General features: G+C 37.0%; 1 protein-coding gene across 2 annotated transcripts in view; it reads left to right on the top strand.

Moving 5' to 3' along the window:
* The window catches only part of LOC102689172 (protein sel-1 homolog 3), a 38,978-nt gene extending 17,685 nt beyond the window's left edge, over positions 1–21,293 (top strand). For both annotated transcript variants that reach the window (XM_015345028.2, XM_015345027.2), the window contains exons 10-24: positions 3,107–3,315; positions 4,885–5,064; positions 5,836–5,958; positions 6,057–6,197; positions 8,933–8,995; positions 9,323–9,499; positions 12,252–12,379; positions 12,902–12,985; positions 14,367–14,457; positions 14,712–14,799; positions 14,883–14,992; positions 16,041–16,168; positions 16,996–17,110; positions 17,189–17,267; positions 18,600–21,293. In XM_015345028.2, the coding sequence (XP_015200514.1) occupies positions 3,107–3,315; positions 4,885–5,064; positions 5,836–5,958; positions 6,057–6,197; positions 8,933–8,995; positions 9,323–9,499; positions 12,252–12,379; positions 12,902–12,985; positions 14,367–14,457; positions 14,712–14,799; positions 14,883–14,992; positions 16,041–16,168; positions 16,996–17,110; positions 17,189–17,267; positions 18,600–18,868 (1,985 nt within the window). In that variant the 3' untranslated portion in view covers positions 18,869–21,293. The remainder of the gene's footprint in view (positions 1–3,106; positions 3,316–4,884; positions 5,065–5,835; positions 5,959–6,056; positions 6,198–8,932; positions 8,996–9,322; positions 9,500–12,251; positions 12,380–12,901; positions 12,986–14,366; positions 14,458–14,711; positions 14,800–14,882; positions 14,993–16,040; positions 16,169–16,995; positions 17,111–17,188; positions 17,268–18,599) is intronic.
* Positions 21,294–23,483: the final 2,190 nt, after the last annotated feature.

Raw genomic sequence — 23,483 nt, 5'->3', positions numbered from 1 at the left:
CTTAGGGAGGCTACAAGGGATTTACAGGATCTAATCGTTAGGTAAACAGATCTTCTCACAAGATGTTATTCTCCCCAGTCTCGATTCTAAACCTACAGCGTTTCAGCATGTCTGGTTTCGAGACATTCGAATAAATCCAAATTGTTTTCACTATTGCAACTAATTGTATAAAAATACAAAAACTGTTTATCTTACTACTTTTACGTCCACCTGTACTGTACTTATACGTTTCAGGCGCTCTTATATTTTCCAATCTCCTTAAGTTGATTTTCGTCAAGTTTCTTTAGTTACGTCTCTAGCCAGTCCCGCTGGCTAAACACACTCGCACCGTCATTTAGTATACCAAAACTCACAGTAACACACATACATGCCGGCACACAAATTCATAAAACACACATATACTTCGAGAATATATTTTTTTCTTCATACTACAATATGCTGTATTCTTGTTTCACTTCTACATGATTCCTTTTAATTCCTGAAGCGCACTCCAGGTTCGCTGCATTCCTAATTTCGGGTGCGGTACTTTAGCTCACCGGTCAATATCTTCCGGTTTTGGATTTGATCGTATGGGGGAATCAGGGAAGGTAGGTGCGAGTGCTGACCCCCTCGACGGGGTGCGAGACACTTAGTAGTGACGCTGTCATCAACAGCGCCAGCCCCCGCTACATCAAGTCCTTTCCCACTTCGGGTGAGAGTACAGTACAGATCTGCGGGCGTCCTCCCTTTAAGAAGGGAGTCCCTGTTCCATCTCTATTACACTTGTACCAGGTGTCATCCCACTCGGACCCCCCGTCTCCATATGGTCACTGTGGGAATTGATCCCGATTATTTTCATTTCCTGCCTGTCTGATCCCCTATGGGAGAGCAAGATATAATTTAGTCGACGGTTGTAACATATTAACTAGTGCAGTGCGACCAGGAACTAATTCTTCCTTTAGTTTCTGATTCTCCTGAACTGCCTCTTTTCGCTTTTGTTCATACTCTTTTGTAGCGAGTAAAGTATAATTTCTTTCGGGTTTTTGTTTTTCCCGTAAACACACTTTTAAGAAGTCACATTCCAATTTCTTTCTTTTCTTTTCCCTCATGTATCTGCCACCACTGGTGCCGGCCGTGCACCAGGGTGGGAGCTACATGCTTGCGCTTTTGCCAATCAATACTCATATGCTTTCTTTACAGGCATCTTCGCCCCAAACTCCCTCTGACAAACTCAACGTTTTGCATATTTTTCTCATTTTGTTTCATCAACTTACACTTTTCCAATATATAAACAGACCCTTCCACCACTTTCTCAAACCATCAGTTAGCACACATGTTCGGTCTCTTTAAGAGTTTACTTTTGTCGCGTGTGAGGTAACAGCTAATACGGTAGGGGGATGCTTTAACTTGAAAAACCTGTGCATTCCTGCACTCATTCAGCTAAGGGCGTCTGTTACCTCCAGATCTAAATGCCTCTCAGTGCCTTTAGAGAGGACTTACACCACACTGTTCACAGGCAAGGAACGAGACCTCGAAAACCCCCTTTCTTGATCAGTAATTCACCATCCCCAGAACGCCAGCATCGCTGCTTTTGCCCAGGGGTGGACTTACACACTGAGCTCAATCAGGGCGATTCTCGGGTCTCAACGTCCTTTAAATCCTGCTACTTAATGCTTTGCTCTTTTATTATGAGATGGGTTTATGTTAGTGTCGTGCGTGTGTATCCTGGATTATACGTGCATTTAATGCACCACTCAGCTCCAGAACCCCGGGCGCAATTAAGGTCCACACCGATCCTGAGCCTCAGAACTCCGGGCGCAATTAAGGCCCACACCAGTCCTGAATTACGTGCATTTAATGCACCACTCAGCTCCAGAACCCCGGGCGCAATTAAGGCCCACACCTATCCTGAGCCTCAGAACTCCGGGCGCAATTAAGGCCCACACCAGTCCTGAACTTCAGAACTCTGGGCGCAATTAAGGCCCACACCAGTCCTGAACTTCGCGGTAAAGGTCCAAAACCCGTTCAAAAACTCCACGCGCAATTAAGGCATACATCAGCTTCAAACGCCTTTTCACAATACCGCGGACCGCCTGCCAGACCAAATTCTGGGCTTACAGCAAACCACCCATTACATACACCGGTGTCTTCCCCGGGCCAGAGGAATTCAGGAACTCACGTTTACTCCGTCATCTCGGGCGATTCTCACAGGGAGCAGAGACTTCCCAATCGGTCAGAGAGAGTCGGGACTTTTTAAAAAAAAAAGAGGAGTCCTTACCTCTTCGTAATGTGAGTGCTGACCGTCTCTCCTGCCGATGGGAAGTTCTGCGCCTTCTGGAGCATCCTGCCGACTACGCCAAATTTGTTGTAACAGAAAGAATAAGGTTCTGGACCCCGAGATGAAGTAAAACAGATGAGTTTATTGCATGCAAGGAACAATAAAGCCGAAGTCTTGTTTCCCGCAAGAAACAACAAACCCGAAGTATTGTTCGATGTGCCGGTACAACCTTTTAGGTTATATATTCCTTCCTTGCTGCTTCGGACGTCATTCGGTGTTATGGTAAAGGGGGGGGGGGGTCATGGTATTTGGCCAGTTAAGAGGCCCTGGCCAAATGGTCAGTTTAAGATTATGCCCCCAGGGGGTTCCTTGTTCGCATCTGGAATCCTTATCAGTTAACCCCCTTTCCTGCCATAAACCCCTGTTGCTTAGAAGTCTAATTTTCAGGCAGAACTGACTTAAGTTATTAACCCTTTTTACATCTTGTCTCTTACTTCACTTGCAAGCATGTGCTTCCCATAACACGTGCATTTATACACTTTTTGTAATTTTATTTCATCCTCAGGAGGTAACAAGGAGTGTAAAACCTGGGGGACATGGGCTGTAACATTCTACAGTGATATTACAACCTTTGACCTTTAACCTCGACCCATGCTCGAGTTAAGTTGTGCTGCATGATTAATAATTGCATTTAACAATATAAATGATTTAGTGTTCTTACTGCGTCTTGGAAGGAACAGTTTTTAGTCAAATGTACAGAGAGGAAGGTACTAAAATACTTAAAGCAACACTGCAAACAACCTTTGAGCTCTATTTTTAAAATGCATTTTATGATTTATTTCTTTTAAGGTTTCTGGGATATGGATGTCACAAAGAAATTTGGGAGACATGTTTATGAAATGGTTTTGGAGAGATTAACCCAGCAAGGAGGGCTTGGGCTTGTACGCTCGCTGATGCCATATTTACAGATTTCAAGCTGCTGTGGGTATCATAAAGCATCCACCTTCTTGGCTATCATTCATGAGGCAGGACTAGGCCTACCAGTGGATTTGGTACAGGTACAAGAAAATCTGTATACTGCTTTGTCTACCTGTTCTAGTGATAATTGGATTTTAATACCTCATTTGTATATTAAGAAACAAAGTACATAACTAATCTAATCTCACCAGTTTAAAATATTTTTTGTGAAATCTTTAAGATTAATTTGACCTCATAATATGTTTTTATTGTGTAGCTTTGAAATTGATTGATTTTTCAAGTTTTGAACTTATGAACATTAATGTTTTTACCACTGCATTTATTTCTAAAATGGCTTAGTGCCATTGTCTCTGTAGCTCTCTAATAAGATAAGGTCACTTTATTGGCCATATACAATTTCTTGTATTAGGAATTTGTCTTTTCGCATACCCCAACTTGCTCTCCATGAGACACACAGACAGGGAGAGAAGCTTGGGGTCAGAGCGCATGGTCATCTATTTTTACGGTGCCCCTGGAGCAGTTGGGGTTAATGGCCTTGCTCAGGAGTCCAACAGGATACGCGTGATAGGAATTGGAAGCCTTCCAGCCACAGGCGCAGATCCTCACCCACAGAGCCACCGCACTGCCCCTTAAAGTCTCTACTGTCCGTGGTCTTGAACCAAGACCTTCACCGATTGCAGTTTATTCTGCGGATTTGAACCTGGACTCTCATCGACCGCAGACCAGCGCACTACACAACGAGCCCCAGCACCGCAAATGCAATTAATAGGATTTAAATATTAATCTCCCTCTACCATACATTATGAGCCATGGCAAATCCCTAGCTGGGGCATTGCTGTAACCACAGTGTGTTGCTAAACGTTGCAGTGCTTAGCTCTGCTCCACACAATGTGCAGTATGATGTTACAGGGAGACAAGTCATCCTCCACCATATACAGTATATCCACACCTGCTGAGGAGTCACTTTCAGTTCTCAGGAAGTCTTTTCATTGCCACAAAAAGTGCTCCAAGATGAACCTCAGAGGTGTTTGAGTGAACCAGGTGTCCAAAGATTACGCAAATGTTTTTCATTCATCAGGGTCATCACAGACTCTTGCCTAGTTGCGGCTCAGACTTCTGCATTGGGGATGGATTGCAATATATGAATTTGCAATATCTAATGCAGACAGCAGTAGTTGAATGTATCCAGATGGTGTTTGAGGTTAGAAGTGGTCAAACAGGTCTTCAATGTGTACAATAACACAGAAAAGATGTACAACAGGCATCTATAGACACAACTATTGTGTTAAGCCATATAGTTGAGTGCCAGATATTTCAGTCCAGCACATACTGTACATGCAGATGCACATAAATTCGACATCGTATTCCTGACTCACTGCTCCTTGTGTTATGGGGATACTTCAAGAGATAGGTAAAGGTCTTCACCACTTCCACAGCATGGCCCTGTATTGGAATATTGACATGAAGTATTACCATAAATTTACCTAATTCTTGAATCTCTATATTAAATATGAAATATATATAAAAATATAAAAGATACCATGCATGTATAGGAAATACATATATGTATTCTATACTGTATGTGTGTTCAATCCATTTTAACTTGCTTTCACTTAATTCAGTAATTGACCTTCTTATTTCATCTACAGGGACATCTTTATAGTTTGATAGCTGCCCAGGGAGATGAAAGGATGGCTCTCATGCACCTTGGTTACAAGCACATGCAAGGAATTGATGGGTACCCACAGGATTATGACCTTTCATACAGTTACTATGCTAATATTGGGAAAATGACCTCTGTGGATCGGTGGGAAGTACAAGAATCTGAAGTAAATAAAACATTTAATATTTTAGTTGAAAATTACAGTATTCTTTTGTCAAGGTGAACATTTCCTGTGTGTTGTACCAAATTAATATTGAAGAAATTGCACAAAATAGCCAGTTGTGCCACATGTCAGCACTAAATATGTTGAATGACATGCTAAGGAGATTATTGGTACTCCTATTTAATAGTAATAATAATTGCTTACACTTATAGGGCACTTTTCTGGACACTCCACATTAAAAGCGCTTTACAGGTAATGGGGACTCCACCACCACCAATGTGCAGCATCCACCTGGATGATGCGAAAGCAGCCATAGTGCACCAGAACGCTCACCACACATCAGCTATCAGTGGTGAGGAGAGCAGAGTAATGAAGCCAATTTATAGATGGGGATTATTAGGAGGCCATGATTGGTAAGGGGCAATGGGAAATTTGGCCAGGACGCCGGGGTTACGTCCCTGGGATTTTTAATGACCACAGAGAGTCAGGACCTCGGTTTTACGTCTCATCCGAAGGACGGCGACTTTTTTACAGTATAGTGTCCCCGTCACTATACTGGGGCTTTAGGACCCACATGGACCGCAGGGTGAGCGCCCCCTGCTGGCCCCACTAACAGCTCTTCCAGCAGCAACCTTAGTTTTTCCCAGGAGGTCTCTCATCCAGGTACTGACCAGGCTCACACCTGCTTAGCTTCAGTGGGTTGCCAGTTGTGAGTTTTCTTTATGCCTGTGCCCTACACTGTTATATTGTGTTGTTTTTTTATTTTTTTGCAAGCAATATACAACAGAATACATCTTACTTTCTGATGAGATGGCACTGAAGTCTCAAACAAATGAGGAAGATGATATATTCCATTATCTCAATTTTCAAGCACAGCGTGGGGACTTGGAAGCCCAAGTAGGTTCTGTTCTTGCTCACCAATTGATTTAAAAAAAATAATTCAATGAATGACTTGGATAAAAGTATGATTTTGTGATGTTTATTCTTTTATAAAGAGAAACTTGGCAAGAATGCTTTTTTGGGGACAACATGGTGTGTCAAAGGATATTGAAACAGCAGTAAAGTGGTATACCAAAAGTGCTCTAAAACTGAAAGATGCTCAATCAATGTATGACCTCTCAGTTGTATTGATTAAGGTAAGAACTGTTTAGTTTTTTAATGAAGTATCATCTTTCTGTGAATTGTACACTTCATTTGTGAGGTATTCTACGTTCTATATCCAATATTCAATATTCTATATTCAATATTCTACATTCACAGATACAAACTCCCTGCTTTCAATGCAAATTACTTAATTCAGGTATTTAATGTAGTCTTTTATAAAATACAGGCCCAAGATGGGAAAATTCTTATATTTGTAATTTTCTGAGAACTAGTGTGTGAAATACCTGAATTTGAAACATATAAAAAGGAAATCTTTGATAAAATGTATGAAGTTATTTTCAGTAAGAATGTTTTAGTTTTTGAAACATTATAAGTTACAAAAGGGTTAATACATGACTAATTAAGTATTTTTTTCTTTTTCAATTTATTAAAAGATTATTGGTAGTAAGACATTTTATCTTGTATGTATATCTTCCTAAGTGGTATAGTATAGTAAAAATGTAACATATCCGTTGAATATCCCTTTAGCTCAGCAAATGTCAGTGAAGGCTCAGTGAAGTGATATTTTGAACTGGTATGCTACAAAGCACTTCATTTCCAAAATAAATAAAGGAATTTGAACATAGCCAATAAGACTTATTTTATATCGGTGGTAACAATCCCTATAATAAAAGTAGTTTAAATTCTTTGTTGATTTTGCGCAGCTTTTCTTTTTAAATGTGGGATTTGTATTACATTGTACCAATTGCATAGATTTAAATGTAGATAGTAGGTACATGGTAAAAGGAAGCATGGTGATAAGGAATATTGACTGCCTCAGTTTATTTGGAAATATCCTACACATTAAGCAGAGTTATACAATAAAGTTATTGGTTATAAAATGTAGTTAAATCATCTAATAATATTTGTTGCCAATTTTAATTCAAATTGAATCTTAAGAGAACGTTTTGGAGTGTGTTGTGCTGTTCCTGAATGGTGATAGCCATAGAATAAACGCAGCAGTCCATTAATTTGACAGAATGTCAGTACTGTGAGGATGTCATGATGCATGTGCAGCCCAGCCCCATAAAACCAACTCATTAATAAACTACCTACACATTGATCTTATTCCAAGACTAGCAGAGAGAAGCCAAGCAGTTGAATACTGGAATGCCAGCAGCTGTGTCATTAATCTTCATACAGCAGACTAATCTTGTCTGTTAATGTGATTTAAACATGTGTATTAAACACCTTTTTAGGAGCTGCAGCAATTGCTGTCATCAGGGCTTGTAAGACATTACGACACTGGGTAGCAAATGAATGTTACCTTGCAGAAAATGGGAAGATGTAATTTACTCAAGGTCAATCTAGGTTTAATCCAAATTGTTGGATGACTTTGAATCTATCAATACTAAGATGAGCAATTTCCACAGAACTGTTGTTTTAGTAGAGTAGGGGTGGTGTGGAAAGAAATTAATTTTTAGTTCAGAGCAAAACACGTACAGCCTAATTTCACTGTCCAATCTATGTGGACAGCATCTTGCATCTAAACCATATCCCTCCTCTGTCAGTGTAACCTCATGGAAACAAACAGCTCATTTTCTAACACGATAGTGCTTGGCCGTATACAGCCAGAGCTGCAAATCTAATCCGTTGTTGATATGTAGAATTGGGCACCACGATGGCCCAAGTAAATGGACAATTGTGAGATGAGTTGAATCCCTGTTTCACAGCAAGCTGATCAACCGCATACTGTCTATGAAAGAGCTGTTAGAAGGTGTTTGCAATACATGCCCTCCCACAAACACTTGTGATATGTCTGTCAGTAGATGCGTCATATATACGGCATTTGTCTGGGTCTGGCATTGGGTGGTCACACTTGTTGCTCTGCATCAATGACCCTGCATATCTGTGAACAGTGGGAACTTTCTCTTCTTATTGCCCTGATAAACTGAACCAAGCAATGAATTTGCCAGATGAATCTTAATGGAGTCTGTCATGGAAATATAACTATCAAGGAAGCCACAAGAGAGAGTTCTCACCTGAGTAAAGTCTTTATTTCAATATTGCAATATTGGGAGCCCTGCTGCCACTTCGCAAAGTGCAACCAGAGACTCAATTTGTTACAAGCAGTACAGGGTTTTTATAAGACGTTGCGCTGTAAAAAAGTTCAGCACTTGGTCCCTTCTAAAACTTCCCCTTTCTCTAAGAGAAAACAGATTACATCATAGAGCGAGAGAAGAAAAACTAGATTTGTTAATCAAAGCTTATCAGTTACTTTCAGCTAATTCTAATGACCCAGACAGCATATATTGTTTTGGTACATTGTCTTCTAAACTAACCTAAACAGTGTACTTTGTTGACGAACTGTTTTCTAAAATTCTGCACGCACTGTAGCACAGCAGTTACATCCTTGAAATATATTATCTAAAAGCACCAATATATTTTTTTCAAAGCTCTCTACATTTTTAAGAATCAATTTACTTATTAGATTTCCACTTCAAGTCATAAATGATTTCATTCAAAGAATTGTTTTGATTGCTGCCTTGTACATTACCTATGCACACAGTTTTAATATTTTCTAAATAAATGTTCAGGTCAACTTCAAGGTGGTGCTTGAAATCCATGCTAAAAAGTTAAAGAAAAAAATGGGCTATGGAGTCTTCAAACACCAAAGCTTGGTGTTTTTTTTCTTTATACTTTTTAGTATAGAATTAAGCTCTACTTGTTCCTTTCTGGCTTGTAAACTGACACAACTCTCCACTACAAAAAAAAAAATGTTATTTAGGGTCACGGAGTGAAGAAGAACAAAACTCTGGGTTTACAAATGATGAGAAAAGCAGCATCTATGGTGAGTTCATTTTGCATATCTCAAGATATTATGTAATTAGAAAATACCTTCTTTTAAAGAAACAATTATTATTGCGTATGGATAAAGTATGTTACTTATTGAAGAAGACATTTTAAATGGTATCCTATGATTTGCAGTAGAGTGTTAAATGCAAACATGAACACATTTTAAATGTTTTATATAATGCAGCTTAACAGATTCTCACAGTGTTTCGCCCTATTCATGATTATTGGAAGGCAAGAAAAGGTTATGAAATTGTAAAGGAAGTAAGGGGTCTAAACTAATCATCTTTTGTGTTTAAAACATCTTTTTTTCTTGTTTGGTTAGGGCTGTGTTGAGGCTATCAATGGTTTGGGATGGTATTATAGCACCTTTAAGGCAGATATGGTGACAGCAGTGAAGTACTTTGAAAAGGCTGCTGAAAAAGGAAGTCGAGATGCATTATATAATTTGGGAGTATTTCATCTAAATGGTTACCACCCGAGAAATCCATCAAAGAATGAAGTAAGTAGCTCCATAAGCATGATAAAAGCTGGGATAGATGAGTATAGATAGACCATAAACTATAACTTCATATTACATACAGATTACATTGTTTTTCTCAGTGGAGATCAGTGTTATCAACATATTTTCCATGGATCTTTAAATAAGTGGGTCTCAGAAAAAACAGGCACACAAATACAGCCAGAAGGTACAAACTAGTGCTCCTTTTATTTGCAGTGCAGGGAACTAAAAAAGTAAATACATAAGCCATTTAAGAGCTCCTGACTAACTTGGTGTCCCCTTTCTACAATAGCCAGGCAACTAAGCTTGCTTCTCAATTAAAAACTTTTTAGCTTCCAAATCGCATACAACATGCACTGGCTTATCGGCTGTTTGCTTCCTTCTGCCCCCTTCTGCCTCTGAGCAGGACATAGCACAGGTTCCGCCCTCTTCCTGGAAGGCAGAAAAATAACAGCCATATTGGAAGCGCCCCATTTATTGATCTTAACTGTCACCAGAGCAATTGTCTTCCATTAATTAGTCAGATGATTAAGGATGGCAGGTCAAACCCTATTGACTTCTGGGAAGTGTGGTTTCAGACAAGAACCTCCATCTTGTCACATGGAACACAAAAAAGGCATCTAAGGATGTATATGAAAAGATATAGTTATATTTCAATTAATATATTAATAATGAATTCATATATCTTATATTGAAACATTTAATATATTTCAGTTCATTACTGCAACATGGTTCATGGCTAATTTGAAAGCTTATTACTTAACTTTCATTTACATGTTTTTTATTTGTTCTCTTCTTGACTGGAGGATCAGTGATTAAGACACACTTCCCCATCACCAGCACAACACATTTCTGTGGTAATTGTAATGAAATCAGCAATTACAGAGTGTATATTGTGGTGCTGAACCAAGTACTGGGGTTTGAATCCTTTAAAAAATAACACAATATCCTGAAGCCCTACTGTTTTCATATGCTCATCAGCATCGACCTTCATGGCAACATTGGGCAGCAAATGAATGTAAACTAATCAACGAAGTCTAAACATGAATAATGCCAGATAGCTTAGATAGCAGGAGAGTCTTGTCTTTCCAGTGGATGTGTTTCCACCTGCCATGGGTCCCTGGAACATCAGCCCTAAACATCTTTCCTCGAGATAAGCACCGACCAAAATCTAGAGATATTTTCAATGAGGATCCAATCATCTTGTGCATCTGGTGCATCTCAGGTCAAGTTATTGGACATGAATTGAGCACTGGGACTCAAACAATAAAAAAATCAAACAAGTCCATTTACTGGAAGAATTAGGGCACCTCATTGCTCTGGATATTATACACTGACCCATCAGAAAAGAAAGACTGTTTTCTGGAATTCAAAGGGACCCGTTTTGATTAAATATCACTCAAAACTATTACTACATGCCAGTTTGGTGGAACGATTTTGGTAAATACATATAAACCAGTAAAAAGGAAGAACAGAGATGGTGAAAAAGAAGACATTGGTTTAAGGGACGGAAGGGTCACAGAGGCTTCTCCCTGAACCTGATAACACCTGACCCTTCAATTTCCATGACCAGATGACAAACCATACTTTGGTTTGAAAAATTATTTGAGGTTATACACAAGTCCAACACATAACTGAAAACAACTATTCAGTTAGGACCTTAAAACATATAAACTCACTGAATACAATGTATGCATGAAGCTACTAACGTTTTAAATGAAGATAGCAAGCATTCTGGATTAAAAACAGTTAAAGTTCTGCATATCTAGATATGTTCACTGCTTTGAAGGTGAAAATTTGTAACTTGGAAATGGGTCCAGAGGCAACCAAATCCATTGTTTGTTTGCATAATGTGTATAACACAAACTCATTGATTGTATACAGTTATAACTTTAAAGCCTCCCGCTTTCAAAACAAAAGGCCAGCTTCACTTCCTTTAACACAGGCAGACCACACCAGCCCTGCGGTGCAAAGGCTATGAATATTTCACAGATACCATAATGGTTAGAGTACTTGTGCAGAAGACAAAGTGAAATTCGAAAAACCAAGTACCCTTCAGAGGATTAGAATTACGTTTGGGATTATGCCCTAAAACATTCATCCATCTTCTAATATGAATTAAAGCACCATATAATGTACATCTTAATTTTGCGTGGTAAAATGCAAACATTGAATCATATTATGACAAAAAAAAAGCTTTGTTTTCAACCCGGTGATTTCAGATCACCACAAGACATGGTCATCACTTTCTAGAGCATAATAATCAGTATTCAGTTGCATATCCCAAACTCTTTATGCAGTCATTTGAGGTGCTTTGCCACAGTCACTTTAAGTTCTTTCCTATTCTTAGGGTGTTCTCACTTCAGTTTTTTTCACCATGTGAAATGCATGCTCAAGTGAATTTAGATCTGGAAACTAACTTGACCAATGTTTCTATAAACTTCAGATTGAATTCTGCTGCCATCATTTGTTACTGTAAATCATCATTAAACACAAGTGAGTTAGATCATAATATGATCAGATACAGTATTATCCTATGAATGATATAGAAAGGTGCTTTCCACAGCATGTAGGTAGCTACTGCCACAGAGGGCTAAATGCATTTAAGTCAAGTGGTCTAAATTGAAATATAGTAATGACTATCTATCTTGGACTATAGCTATCTTGGACTTTGGATCCAGGATCATTTTAATTACTTATTTCTATAAACTAGTCATCCATGTCTGCGTCTGTCTTTTTTTGTCTTTTACAGTCCGCAGCTTTTCAGCACTTTTTGAAAGCTTCTCTTTTAGGACATGTTGACGCCATTGTTGAAACTTCTCACTACTATGCCACAGGAAATCTAGACAATTTTACACGAAATCCAGAAACAGCAGTTAGGTAAGACATTTAAAATGTTTATGCTGTTGGGTGTGAAACAAATGTTGTAAGACTTTAATGTTATTGGTCTTAAGAGCTTAAAATAATTATATTTCAGCTTATACAATGTTTGCTAATTATCGTAGCTTGCTATCATCTGTGAATTTGACTTGCTGGCTGACTATACCAGAAAATCTATCACTGATATAAACCAGGAAGAACAGTATTTCTAATGCAGTATTTTGGACAGTGTCCCCTTCAAATCACACTATTGTATTTTTTTTGGTCTTCTGTGTTTCATTTAGTATTTTTATCCTTTGAATATTGGATTTAAATTTACTGTGAACAGATTTTCTTATTTGCAACCATAATTTAAAATATTTGTTTAAGAGGGATGATCTGTTTAACACTTAAATTCCAATGATAAACTTTTCTGTAGGTTTTACCAGAAGGATTCTGAAAATGGAAAATGTTGAATGATTTGAACGTTTTTGTGAACTTAAAGCCAGTTTTTACTTACAGTAAATGTCTCTATTTTTTCAGGTTTCTGAAAAACATTTGTGAGCAAAATGGTTATTTAGGATACATTATCAGAAGAGGTCTCAATGCATATCTGAAAGGATCTTGGTAAGAAAGGTTTACAACTCTTAAACATAATGTATGCTGCAAAAATACATTTGTGATTTAGTAAGCATCTGGTAAGCATCCTTTTTGGGATCTCTGTAGTTGATTCATTGGTAATCTAAAAACTTGCTTATGCTATTAACTTGCTGTAAAGTGGTTTCCCCACATGGTAGCACACAGTGCCATTGGAGTTGAATGAAATTCATTTTGGCAGGATGCTCTCTTCTTGTTTCTCAACAGCAACTCCTAGAATTTTGTAGGTGGAAGAAACTTGCAGCATTATCTGTTATTCCTCCACCTGTCTTTATTGTCTGTTGTTCTCTTGTTGGGACAGTTACTGTATGAGAGAGGTAGATGTCCTCTCAGGCTTCCTCTCAAAGGATAGCTGTCGTAAGAGGGTGTGTGTTTGTAAATGTATACTGTATATTTATCTTTATCTGATGCTCTGTGGGAGGTGGGGAGGAGTCAAAGAATTTTCAAAGATTCTGGATAATCACATAAAATTATTTTTAGTCTATTATTTTTGCACATTCTTCTAAAACATAGTGTTTTTTAGTGTTGTGTATATGTTTTTTAGTGTTTTGAATTTGTTCACTGCATTAAATTGTATTAAGCCAGCAGACTATGCGGGTGACCTGTTGCATGCTGTCATCTGGCCACACGTACAGAAACAGTTTGTCAGATGATTGCATATACAGTAATTAGGAGAAAAAAGTATCTATACTCACTCATATATCTGTTGTCTGAACAAGAGAAGAGACAGGCAAAGCTGGAAGTAAGCAACAAGCAAATTAGTGAGGGAGTGGACACGATTTATGTGTGTGGTATACTGTACTGTTATTTCTTCAGTGCCAGTATGTAACATAGCTTCCTAGTATAACAAGCACATACTTCAAAGTAGTACCTAAAAGAGTCTGTGTCTTTACACTCTATAAAAAGGGCAGTATTTTGTACCTCATAGCTTTCTAAGTGTATACCTTTTGAGATCCTACCCACATAAAAGAGCCACAACACCTTGCTGCCCCATAGGGGTACATATACTGGAGAATGTGAACTTCACATTCTTTTTGAGAGCACACTCTTGTGGACAAGGGTACTGGTACATCTGAGAAAACTGCAGAGAAGAAACCCCAAAACAAGTCTATAGGCTCCTGGAGCTCTGTCTGACTTCTCAAAGTCCCTACTTATTATACTAGTTGGCTAAGCTGCATTCTAGCACCAAAAAAGAAAACAAATATATATTGGATGCAAAATTTTAATTTACTTGCTTGTTTGTTGCTTTTAGCTCTCACTCTGTAGCTATGATCTGGGGATCTCTTACTTGCATCTCAACCAAAAGACTTCTTTCATTTTAAAGAGGATGTTATATTTTAATCTATTTTAGGGAAGAAGCTTTTCTGAATTACCTTATAGCTGCTGAGACTGGAATGGAAGTAGCACAGACAAATACTGCCCATATCTGTGAGGAGAACACTGTAAGAATTCTTAAATATGTGACTTTTAACATCCAAATACTCATGATGTTCATCTTTGTAGTTTTAAATATTCCAAGAAATTGAAATTAAAATAAATAAATGCTTATGTATTTTATAGCCAATGTCATACGATGCCATAATGATATCATAAACTAATTGCTTTTTTATGTTTTGTTTCTATGTCCAAATTTGTATGCTTCCCTAACTGTAAGAAAAAAGCTTTGGCTGATTCTCAGTTGTTGATTTCCCTACAGGAATTGGTTCACAGCCTTTTCTCTACTTATGATTGTGAATGGAGATACTATAATCATTCCACTTTGCATTACTTTGGTTCCACTTTAGGTAAGTTCTTTCCATCCCTGCTATATTACTATACAAAGTGTACACTCTGCATTTGTAAAAAATAAATGTATTTGTTTTGACAGGTTTTCTGAAAATGGGAGACTATTACTACTATGGGCACAAAAATCAATCGCGAGACATTCCCTTGTCTAGTTCTATGTATGCTTATGCTGCTTTAGCTGACAGTTCTCAGGTGAGATATCTGCTTTCTGTATATATCATATATTATGTTGGGATCATCAGATATTCTGTTTTATTGTTGTATTTTATCAAACTGGGACTTACTTATGAAGATCTGTAAACAGATGTACGTGTACATAAAGATTGAATATTAATAAAAAGACAGCTGGATTTTGGTCTCTACTATGGAAACCTACCAGATATTATAAAATTCAGGAGGTATTAGGTGAAACCTCTTTAGTTTCATAAGGACATTTAAAAGTATTCCATTTTTATTCACAGATTACACTTTTATGTGAGAAAGAATATTTATATAACAATAAAAAAATATTTGTCAAAATTTACTTCAGATCAACATTAACTTTCACCAGTTTTTTTCATAGATTTCTTATTTTAAATTTAAGTGGATGACTTCTTATGTGATCTTTGTGACATCTGTCAAGATTAATTCCGGCAAGGAATTTTCAATGCTGAAACACTTAAGCTAACTGATTGTCGTAACTTTAGGTTCACAGAGAGAATAGCACATTGCTTGATTGCATGTATATCATTTTTCATCTGTTATGTACCGTTTGTTCCTCATGGATCTCTTCAGTGTTAAAATAATATTAACTAGTGTAATTGATAAAACTGTTATGCTGTAGGAATGTTAAATACATCAACATGTGAAAAAGTTTGAGCACAAAAGCAAATTACAATAATATATATTTAAAACTGAGAACAGAAAACTCTTCTTCACACAAAGGGTTGTGTGAATCTGGAATAAGCTACCCAGATATTTTGTTGAAGATGATACACTTGATTCCTTAAAAGATGTCTGGATGAGATTCTTTGGTCAATTAACTGGTAGTAACAAAATGAACTTGAAGGGCCAAATTATCTCCTGTCACTTGTTACCTTTCTTGTGTTCTAAAATGTGCATTATTGAAAGAAATACACAGAGTAAGATAGAGGTCATGCTTGCTTGTTATTTTATTGCCATGAAACCGTAGCAGTTACAGAGCCAACACGTATATGTTCATACCTGCATGTATTAATTTATTATTATTATTATTTTACAGGGAATATTTAACTTAGCAGGGTTAATTGAAGAAGGACATACTGTTTCCAAAGACATTTTAGAAAAATTACAAATTGATGAGGATGAACAGCTGGGAAAAACGTTTACATTAGAACAGCTTTATAAAAGGTATGCTATCTTTGATCTACCGTGTATGATTTCTTTTCTTTCTGCTGAAAACTAATGTCTTGAAATAAACAATGTTTTGTTTTTGGACATATGTGAGGTATTTTGAACTGGATTCAGTTACTTTTTTATTTTTCTATTCATCCAATTCAATGTTGCAGTCACAGGCACGAGGCAGGGTACACCCTGGATGTGATGTCAGTCCACTGCAAAGCAAATATATACTGTAGATATGCACACACTCACACCTACAGTAGGTCCAGTTTTCCCAGAAGCTAATTTTGCTACTGATATGCTTTTGAACTCTGGGAGGAAACCAGAGTACCCAGTGGAAACCCACAAAAACACAGGGAGAATATACAAACTCCACACATATACAGTAGCACCCCAGATCTAGGATTCAACCCACTGCTCTAGCATTGCGAGGTAGCAATGCTTGCCACTATGCCACTGTGCCACACTGCTTCTTTCCAGTAAATCAATTATTGTGGAACATTTTTACCATTCATTTAACTATGAAGTCTTTATAGGCTTCATTGAAAATCATTCATAGCTCCAAACATTAATATAAGACATGAGAAATGTGTTTTGGAACATAACAGAATGAGGGCATTATTACTGTGGAACAGAAGTGATGATGATAGGGGGAGGAAGAAATGAGGAAAGGCTAAAGAAGGAGAGGAATTCTACCTGGGATTGAACCCGGGACCTTCCAGCCAGCAGCTTGACGCCCCTTGCTGTCTGAGCTACCACAGCTCCAGATTACCTCTTTAGTTGGTTTTAATTATTATGCATTTGCTGTGTGTTAATCATAATGTTTGTTGTTCCAGATGCAGAGACCTGGATCGTGAAGTATTGTTATCCCCATGTTCTTTAGCTTTGTTCAGAATTCAGATGAAAACCACATGGAAAAAAATTATGAATAATACAGCATTATTTTCCTTGGTATGTGGATATTTTTTTGTGTTGGTTTAATGCTGTGTCTTTTGATTTTTGGTAAATACCAGCCTTTATATTTTACAGACATGGCTCACTTTCAGTGTCATTACTGCAACTTTTATTACCTTTCTGGTACAACACATTGAATGCGAAAGAGCTACAGGTAAGCAATATTCAACAGTTCTTATACTGTTGGAAATGTTATGACATGGCAGTTGCTTTGTTAGTAGTTCAGTTAGATCAAAATGAATGTGATAGATGAAATATCACTGTATAATGTATCTGACGTGACTCACCTAGCTGAGTGAATGGCAGTCTAGCTGTGAGGATAATGCCCAAACTCCCACTCAACTATTGTGAGGTGTGAGCAAGGGAGCTTACTGCAAGGGTGTAGATGGGTAGTTTGGGAGGGAGAGAGATACGCAAAGGGAAGACCTGGGCTTGAGACTTCTACAGTATATGTACAGTAGGTGTGTGGAAGTATGTGAGATTAAGATCTAACTCAAACTTCTGTTACAAACTCCACAAAATAGTGAAACAAAATACACAAGTCACACATGGTTTCCTCCATAATAACTCAGTTTATACGAAATATTAAGCTAAAAATTAAACACTCTTCTGTAATTAGCCTGTGGAGTTATTTCCATGACATAATATGTAGAGGTGAAAGAGGCTATGAGAATGATATGCATGCAGTATTTTTCATCTTTTTGATTACAATTAGATCAGTGCTTTACAGGATAATTGGCTTCAGGAAATCTGAAGATAAGATGAAAATCTGTGATTCGCTGTGCACAAGCAAATTTGAATTTTTACATTATTTCTAGTCCTTTTGAATGAGCATTTTCAAGAGATGATTTTAGTTTATTATTGAAGGGGGAGAATACAGCAAGGAAAAAGAAACTTTTATCAGACTTTTCTTTGTACTTTTTAAATTACTCACCTGGGGGTGCTGTTCACACAAGATTGCTAGGAAATCAAGTATATATTTTGACCTCTGCTGCTGCTGCTGCTGCTGCTGCTACTACTACTACTAATAATAATAATAATAACAATAATAATAATAATACATCACAACATGTACAACATAGTCTAACAATACAGGCATTAATAACATGTTGAAATGTCAGGACATGTCTTCTGTATTGCACAATACAGTACATATAGAATCTTCACTTTTCTTATATGTGGTTTAAGATTTTTGTAAGTTTTTAAATTTTATTTTGTTTTTAATTAGCAAAATATTTGATAATTTGTTCATATGGGCCTGATTTTAAACAGGTCATTTCTCAAGCAAGTTGACAGGACAAAAGCATTATTAGCTTGGCTCCAATTAGACCACTGCATGTGCAATTAATTATGTTGTAGGAAGATTACAGTTTTTGATGTTTTAATATTATTCTTCTGTTTAAATAACAATTTTAAAATAAGGAGAAATCTTATTTTTCATCATTTAAACTCCTTAGTGCTAATCTGCTTTTTCATTGTGTTATAGATGGAATTGCACAGCAGTATGTGAATACCTCATTCAGGAGTAACACTAATGAGAACATCACACATCCAGCAGAGTACACTGTTTCTCCTGCCATTCCAGTCAGGCACAACAGCACCTGCTGGCTAAGGTTGCTCAAGTCCAGAGTTAACCACCTGGTTTGCTCCCTTCTAAAGCTACTACGCAGTCAACATGTCGAGGAATGGGCCTTTACACTGCTGGGGGTATGCTTATGCATACTATGTGTTGTTATTGTGATGCATCTGTTGTAAAAAAGATCTCTAAACAGCACTCCCGCCACAAAAAATTGTGACATACTACAGTGTTTATTAAGTTATTTTTAATGTTTTTTTTTAAATGTAAATCAATTTTTTTTTAAATGAAAGGAAAATCCTCTGATTTTGATGTATCTTGTGACACAAGAGCCTTTGCTGTATAAATTTAATATTTTCACTCTCTAAAAACTTTGGTTCTTTGTGTGATGTGAGATGCCATGTTAAAAAGATGCTGATTTTGATGATGGCATGAGATAAGTAATGCTGAATGTAGGAATTTAAGTATGTAAATTATGTATTTTAAGATTATATTGAAGTTATACTGACCAAAGACTATGAAAATCTCCTGCAATTACCACATTACTGAACAATACCTCCAGATGTGATACCCCTACAATTTCATGATTACAAACTTTCAATTCATCACAGACTGTTCTACATAGATTATACATCTATCAAAGTTAGTGGTCTACTTGAGAGTACACACATAATTGTTGCTAAATAATTAGAAGTATGTAATTGTGTATTATTGTGTATGGCCCAGCAATCAATCAGTCCTGATTTTAATGTCCTTCCTCATTCAGGAAAAATATTAATAAAATGATCAGGTATCTTCATCCATAATGAAAAGATTAAGTTGTCCTTGCTTTTTGACATGCTCTAATAGGTAACCCATTAATGACCTCCAGACTCTAATGACACTTTAAAATAATGCATTAACATCCCTGTGATAAGTATTACTAATAACTGACCTTGTTTTAGAACATCCAGCCAAAGTCTCTTTCACAAGGCGTCAGGCAATTACCTTGCCTTTTACCCTCTCCTGTTTTTTATATCTGTCATGAGACTTCCAAAACTAAGATAAGGACAATGGAATTCAGCCCATCCATTTATTTTCCAACCACTTCATCCAGTCTAGAGTCGTGGGGTAACCGGAGCCTATCTTGGCAAGTGGGGTACACCCTGGATGGGATGCAAGTCCATTGCAGGGCACACACAGACACAGCAACACACATACACTCACACCAGGGCCAGTTAACCAGAAGCCAGTTAAAATGCCAGTATGTCCTTGGGCTGTGAGAGGAAACCGTAGCACCCAGAAGAAACTCAAGGAAACCTGGAGAGGAGATACAAACTCCACATAGATAGCACCTGAGGTCTGACATTGAACCTAGAGCCCCAGAATTATGAGGCAGCAATGCTAACTACTACACTGGAATTAGGTCCATATTACTTACTTGTAAACACTTTTGTTCTTTCAGACATAAGCATTATATAAAGTACTGGAGATCTGGCTTGTTCTTCTAATACTTTCATTACATCCTATTTTAGAAATGATAAAATTCAAATAATTTCTCCCAGTAGATGTTATCACAGGGTATGAACAGATACTGAATCCTAACTCCATACCTGTTGAACTGCTTCTGAATATGCAATTACCTTTCAATACTGGTCTGTGCTGTATAACTGGTACACAATGATGGAGGATTACATTTAGAAAATGACAATGATCCAGTTGTTCAATTAGGATTAACAGTACTTTAAATATACTTTCTATATTGATATATGCATATTGTATCTCAATTGCAAGTCATAGTTTTATGAAAATGTCTATTGTAATTTATTAAAGTGATGTGGTATGGTTATTAAAATAGGAAAAAAATGGGAAAAAAACAAAAGGTAGATGTAGCTGCACTTTATTAAGTGAACTATGTATCATCCCAGCATGAAGGATTAACTGGAATGATTTTGAACTCTTACTCTAGTGGGACTATGGACTTTTATTGGCTGTGGGACTTCTTTTGTGGAGCCTTTGTTTAGGACATCTTTGTACAACTTTGGTGTTGTGAGAGGTACAGGTTTTCCTTGTTATCATTACGTCTGAAGTATTAACTTAGCAGTTGAACTGTGTTGGCTTATTTGTAATAATTGTGTGTTTTAGCTGTTGATGATTTATAGAGACCTATAAAATTCTCGATTGTGGCCCTCAAGGACAGGAGTTGTGCACAGCTGCTCTAAGGGAACAAGTATTTTTTTAATCAAATTCTGTTCTTTAACAAGTCACTTTCATTGGAATTATTTACCATGGTACAATTTGTTTTGGAGCACACATGGACATTTTTACTTCGTGCCAAGACACTATTCATTTTGATTAAAAAAACTTGAAGCTGTGATTTAGGTAAACATTAATTTTATTAATTTGCAGGCCCACACAGATTGAAACAAAATCATTATCCACATTATCCATTTTTGGAATCTGCAGTATAAAAATATATTTGATAATGATCTGTATATTTGTTTACAGTTAGTGTTAAACATGTAAATTAATATACCTGCACTGTGTAAAACTGACCTTTCTGTCTATAAGAGCTAAGATATTAAGGAAAATGCTACTCAAAAACAATATTTTTATGTACCCCAAATAAATGTGCCTAAAGTGTTTCTAAAACATCTTATTATAACATTATATTATTAAGCTGCTGAACAGCACAGTGAATATTCTGTGCTTTTCTTGTAGGTAAGTTTCAGTTTATGCTCAATGCAGGCAAACTGGAATTTCTCATTTACAGAAGACGCGGGGGGGCGGTTATACTTATGATGCACCAGCCACAGTATAGCAGGAAATCTTTAAAAGTTTTGGATTTGCATTATTAACTTTTGCAGTCTTTCAGTGCCACAGAACCAGTCTAGGTCTACAATACACCTTATAGGTGAGCAAAATATTTATTTTTCAGAAACCTTGTTATTCATGATAGATATATAACTGTTTAACTGTTGATGCCTTTGTACGTGATTTGTAAACAATGAACTAGATAGAATCCTGTTTTCCCCTAAATAGACAATATTTGAAATAAATAACAAAAGATGTTACATTCAGGCTAAAAAGAAAGAAAACATACTGCAGTGTCAAAATGATTAACCTTTTTGGACCTCCTGGGACCATGCACACCTCGCACCTGTTTTACATAATACATCATTGAAAGCATCCTTTTTTTAAAAAAAATTCTGCGCCTTAACCCTTTTCTCAATGGCTGGTTTCAAGAAAATATAATTAGTACAGTAATGGCTATATCTGTTTTAAACGAATGCCAACTTGGAAGGCACTGGATTAAAGACTGTGTACTGTTACATTGGGACCCACATATTGGCCCTACAAACACCACTTCATGCAGCAACCTTAGTTTTTAGCAGGAGGTCTCCCACCCAGGTACTAGCCAGGCTCACACCTGCTTAGCTTCAGTGGGCTGCTAGCTGTGAGTTGCAGGCTGATAACTGCTGACTTTCACACTTGTACACTCCACTGTTTAGGGGAATTTCATGCTCTAGGAGCATGCTGCCAGGCCAGTCTGCTCTGTTCACATTCTGATCAGAAAGGATGCACTCCTGCAGACTGGGTATGAGAAGAAGTTTGTGCTGCTGTTCATCCTAATCCTGATGGTGCTACTACTGTTCACCACTTGGATGTCTGGCTCAAGCCATGATTTCACATCTGCAATTAAATGTGTACCTAACACTCCAGGTCAAGGCTTTCACTGCAAATGACAATAATGAGCCAATAATGAGTTTTGCTTTATTTTTTTGTCAATATTCTTTAATTCGGCTGTACAAAGTTATAAGGTTGGTGATTTTGTGAACAGGTGTGCGTGTAAGCAGATAACACGAGCTTTCTAAATGCAAGCACAATATGCTATCATGAGAAAAATGTGAAAACTAAAGAATACAAGTCACTGTTAGTATAAAGTCTTGTCTTTCACATCTCTTCTGTAATTGAATCACTGCGTTGGTCACCATGCATACAGTATCTTCCTTTAAACACACGGGCACTCCTCCACTCAAACTCTTTGACCCACACATGGGGTTTACCTTTTATAAGCAGTCAGCTATACAATTACAGTGCCTTCAAGGAAGGTTATATTTTATTGCCCACTGCTCACTCTTTCCATTTCATTTTGGAAACATTTTATCAGTTCAAGGACACTAATTCTCAGCTATGCCAGAATAGTAACTATTCCTCTGTTGTTTGCTGTAAAAAATATAATAAAAAGACAAAAAGAAAAAATCTGTTTTAAAATATTTTTACAATACAATATTATGTATGTAGTAGTACTGTATGTTGTATGATATAGTAAAGTGCTAGATAAATCTATGTACTAAATTTACTAGTATTTCTGGTACAGTAGATATTAAAAAGTGTGGTACAGTATGTAATCAGTTATTGTACCGAATAAGAGATTAAAAAAAAAATTGTATTAAGTGCTACTAGTCAAGAGGTCTTTATGGTCTGTCATCTGTTGAGAGCAAAGTTCCTGGTTTAAAAGGTACTTTATGAAACCAAATCAGATACTCACTGATAACACACAGCCTCATAAACCTTAAGAAGTACAAGCTGCTTTCATTATAGTACAACTCTAAGTGATCCTTCTAGGTCACTGAGTGTCATTATCTGAGATATCTGCTTCACTAAAAAATAAAACATTTAAACAGGAAATACATTGTAGGTGCTTTCTAAAGCAGATGTAATCTTTTTTGCAAACATTTTCTCCAGATTTATGGACATTGTGCTATTTATTTTTTACATTGTAAAATGGAATTGTTTTAAATACTGGTGTTC

This window comes from Lepisosteus oculatus, chromosome 1, assembly GCF_040954835.1.
Source record: "Lepisosteus oculatus isolate fLepOcu1 chromosome 1, fLepOcu1.hap2, whole genome shotgun sequence".
In the NCBI taxonomy this organism is placed as follows: Eukaryota; Metazoa; Chordata; class Actinopteri; order Semionotiformes; family Lepisosteidae; genus Lepisosteus; species Lepisosteus oculatus.
The sequence above is the reverse complement of the archived record's forward strand: the minus strand, read 5'-3'. Positions and strand labels throughout refer to the sequence as shown.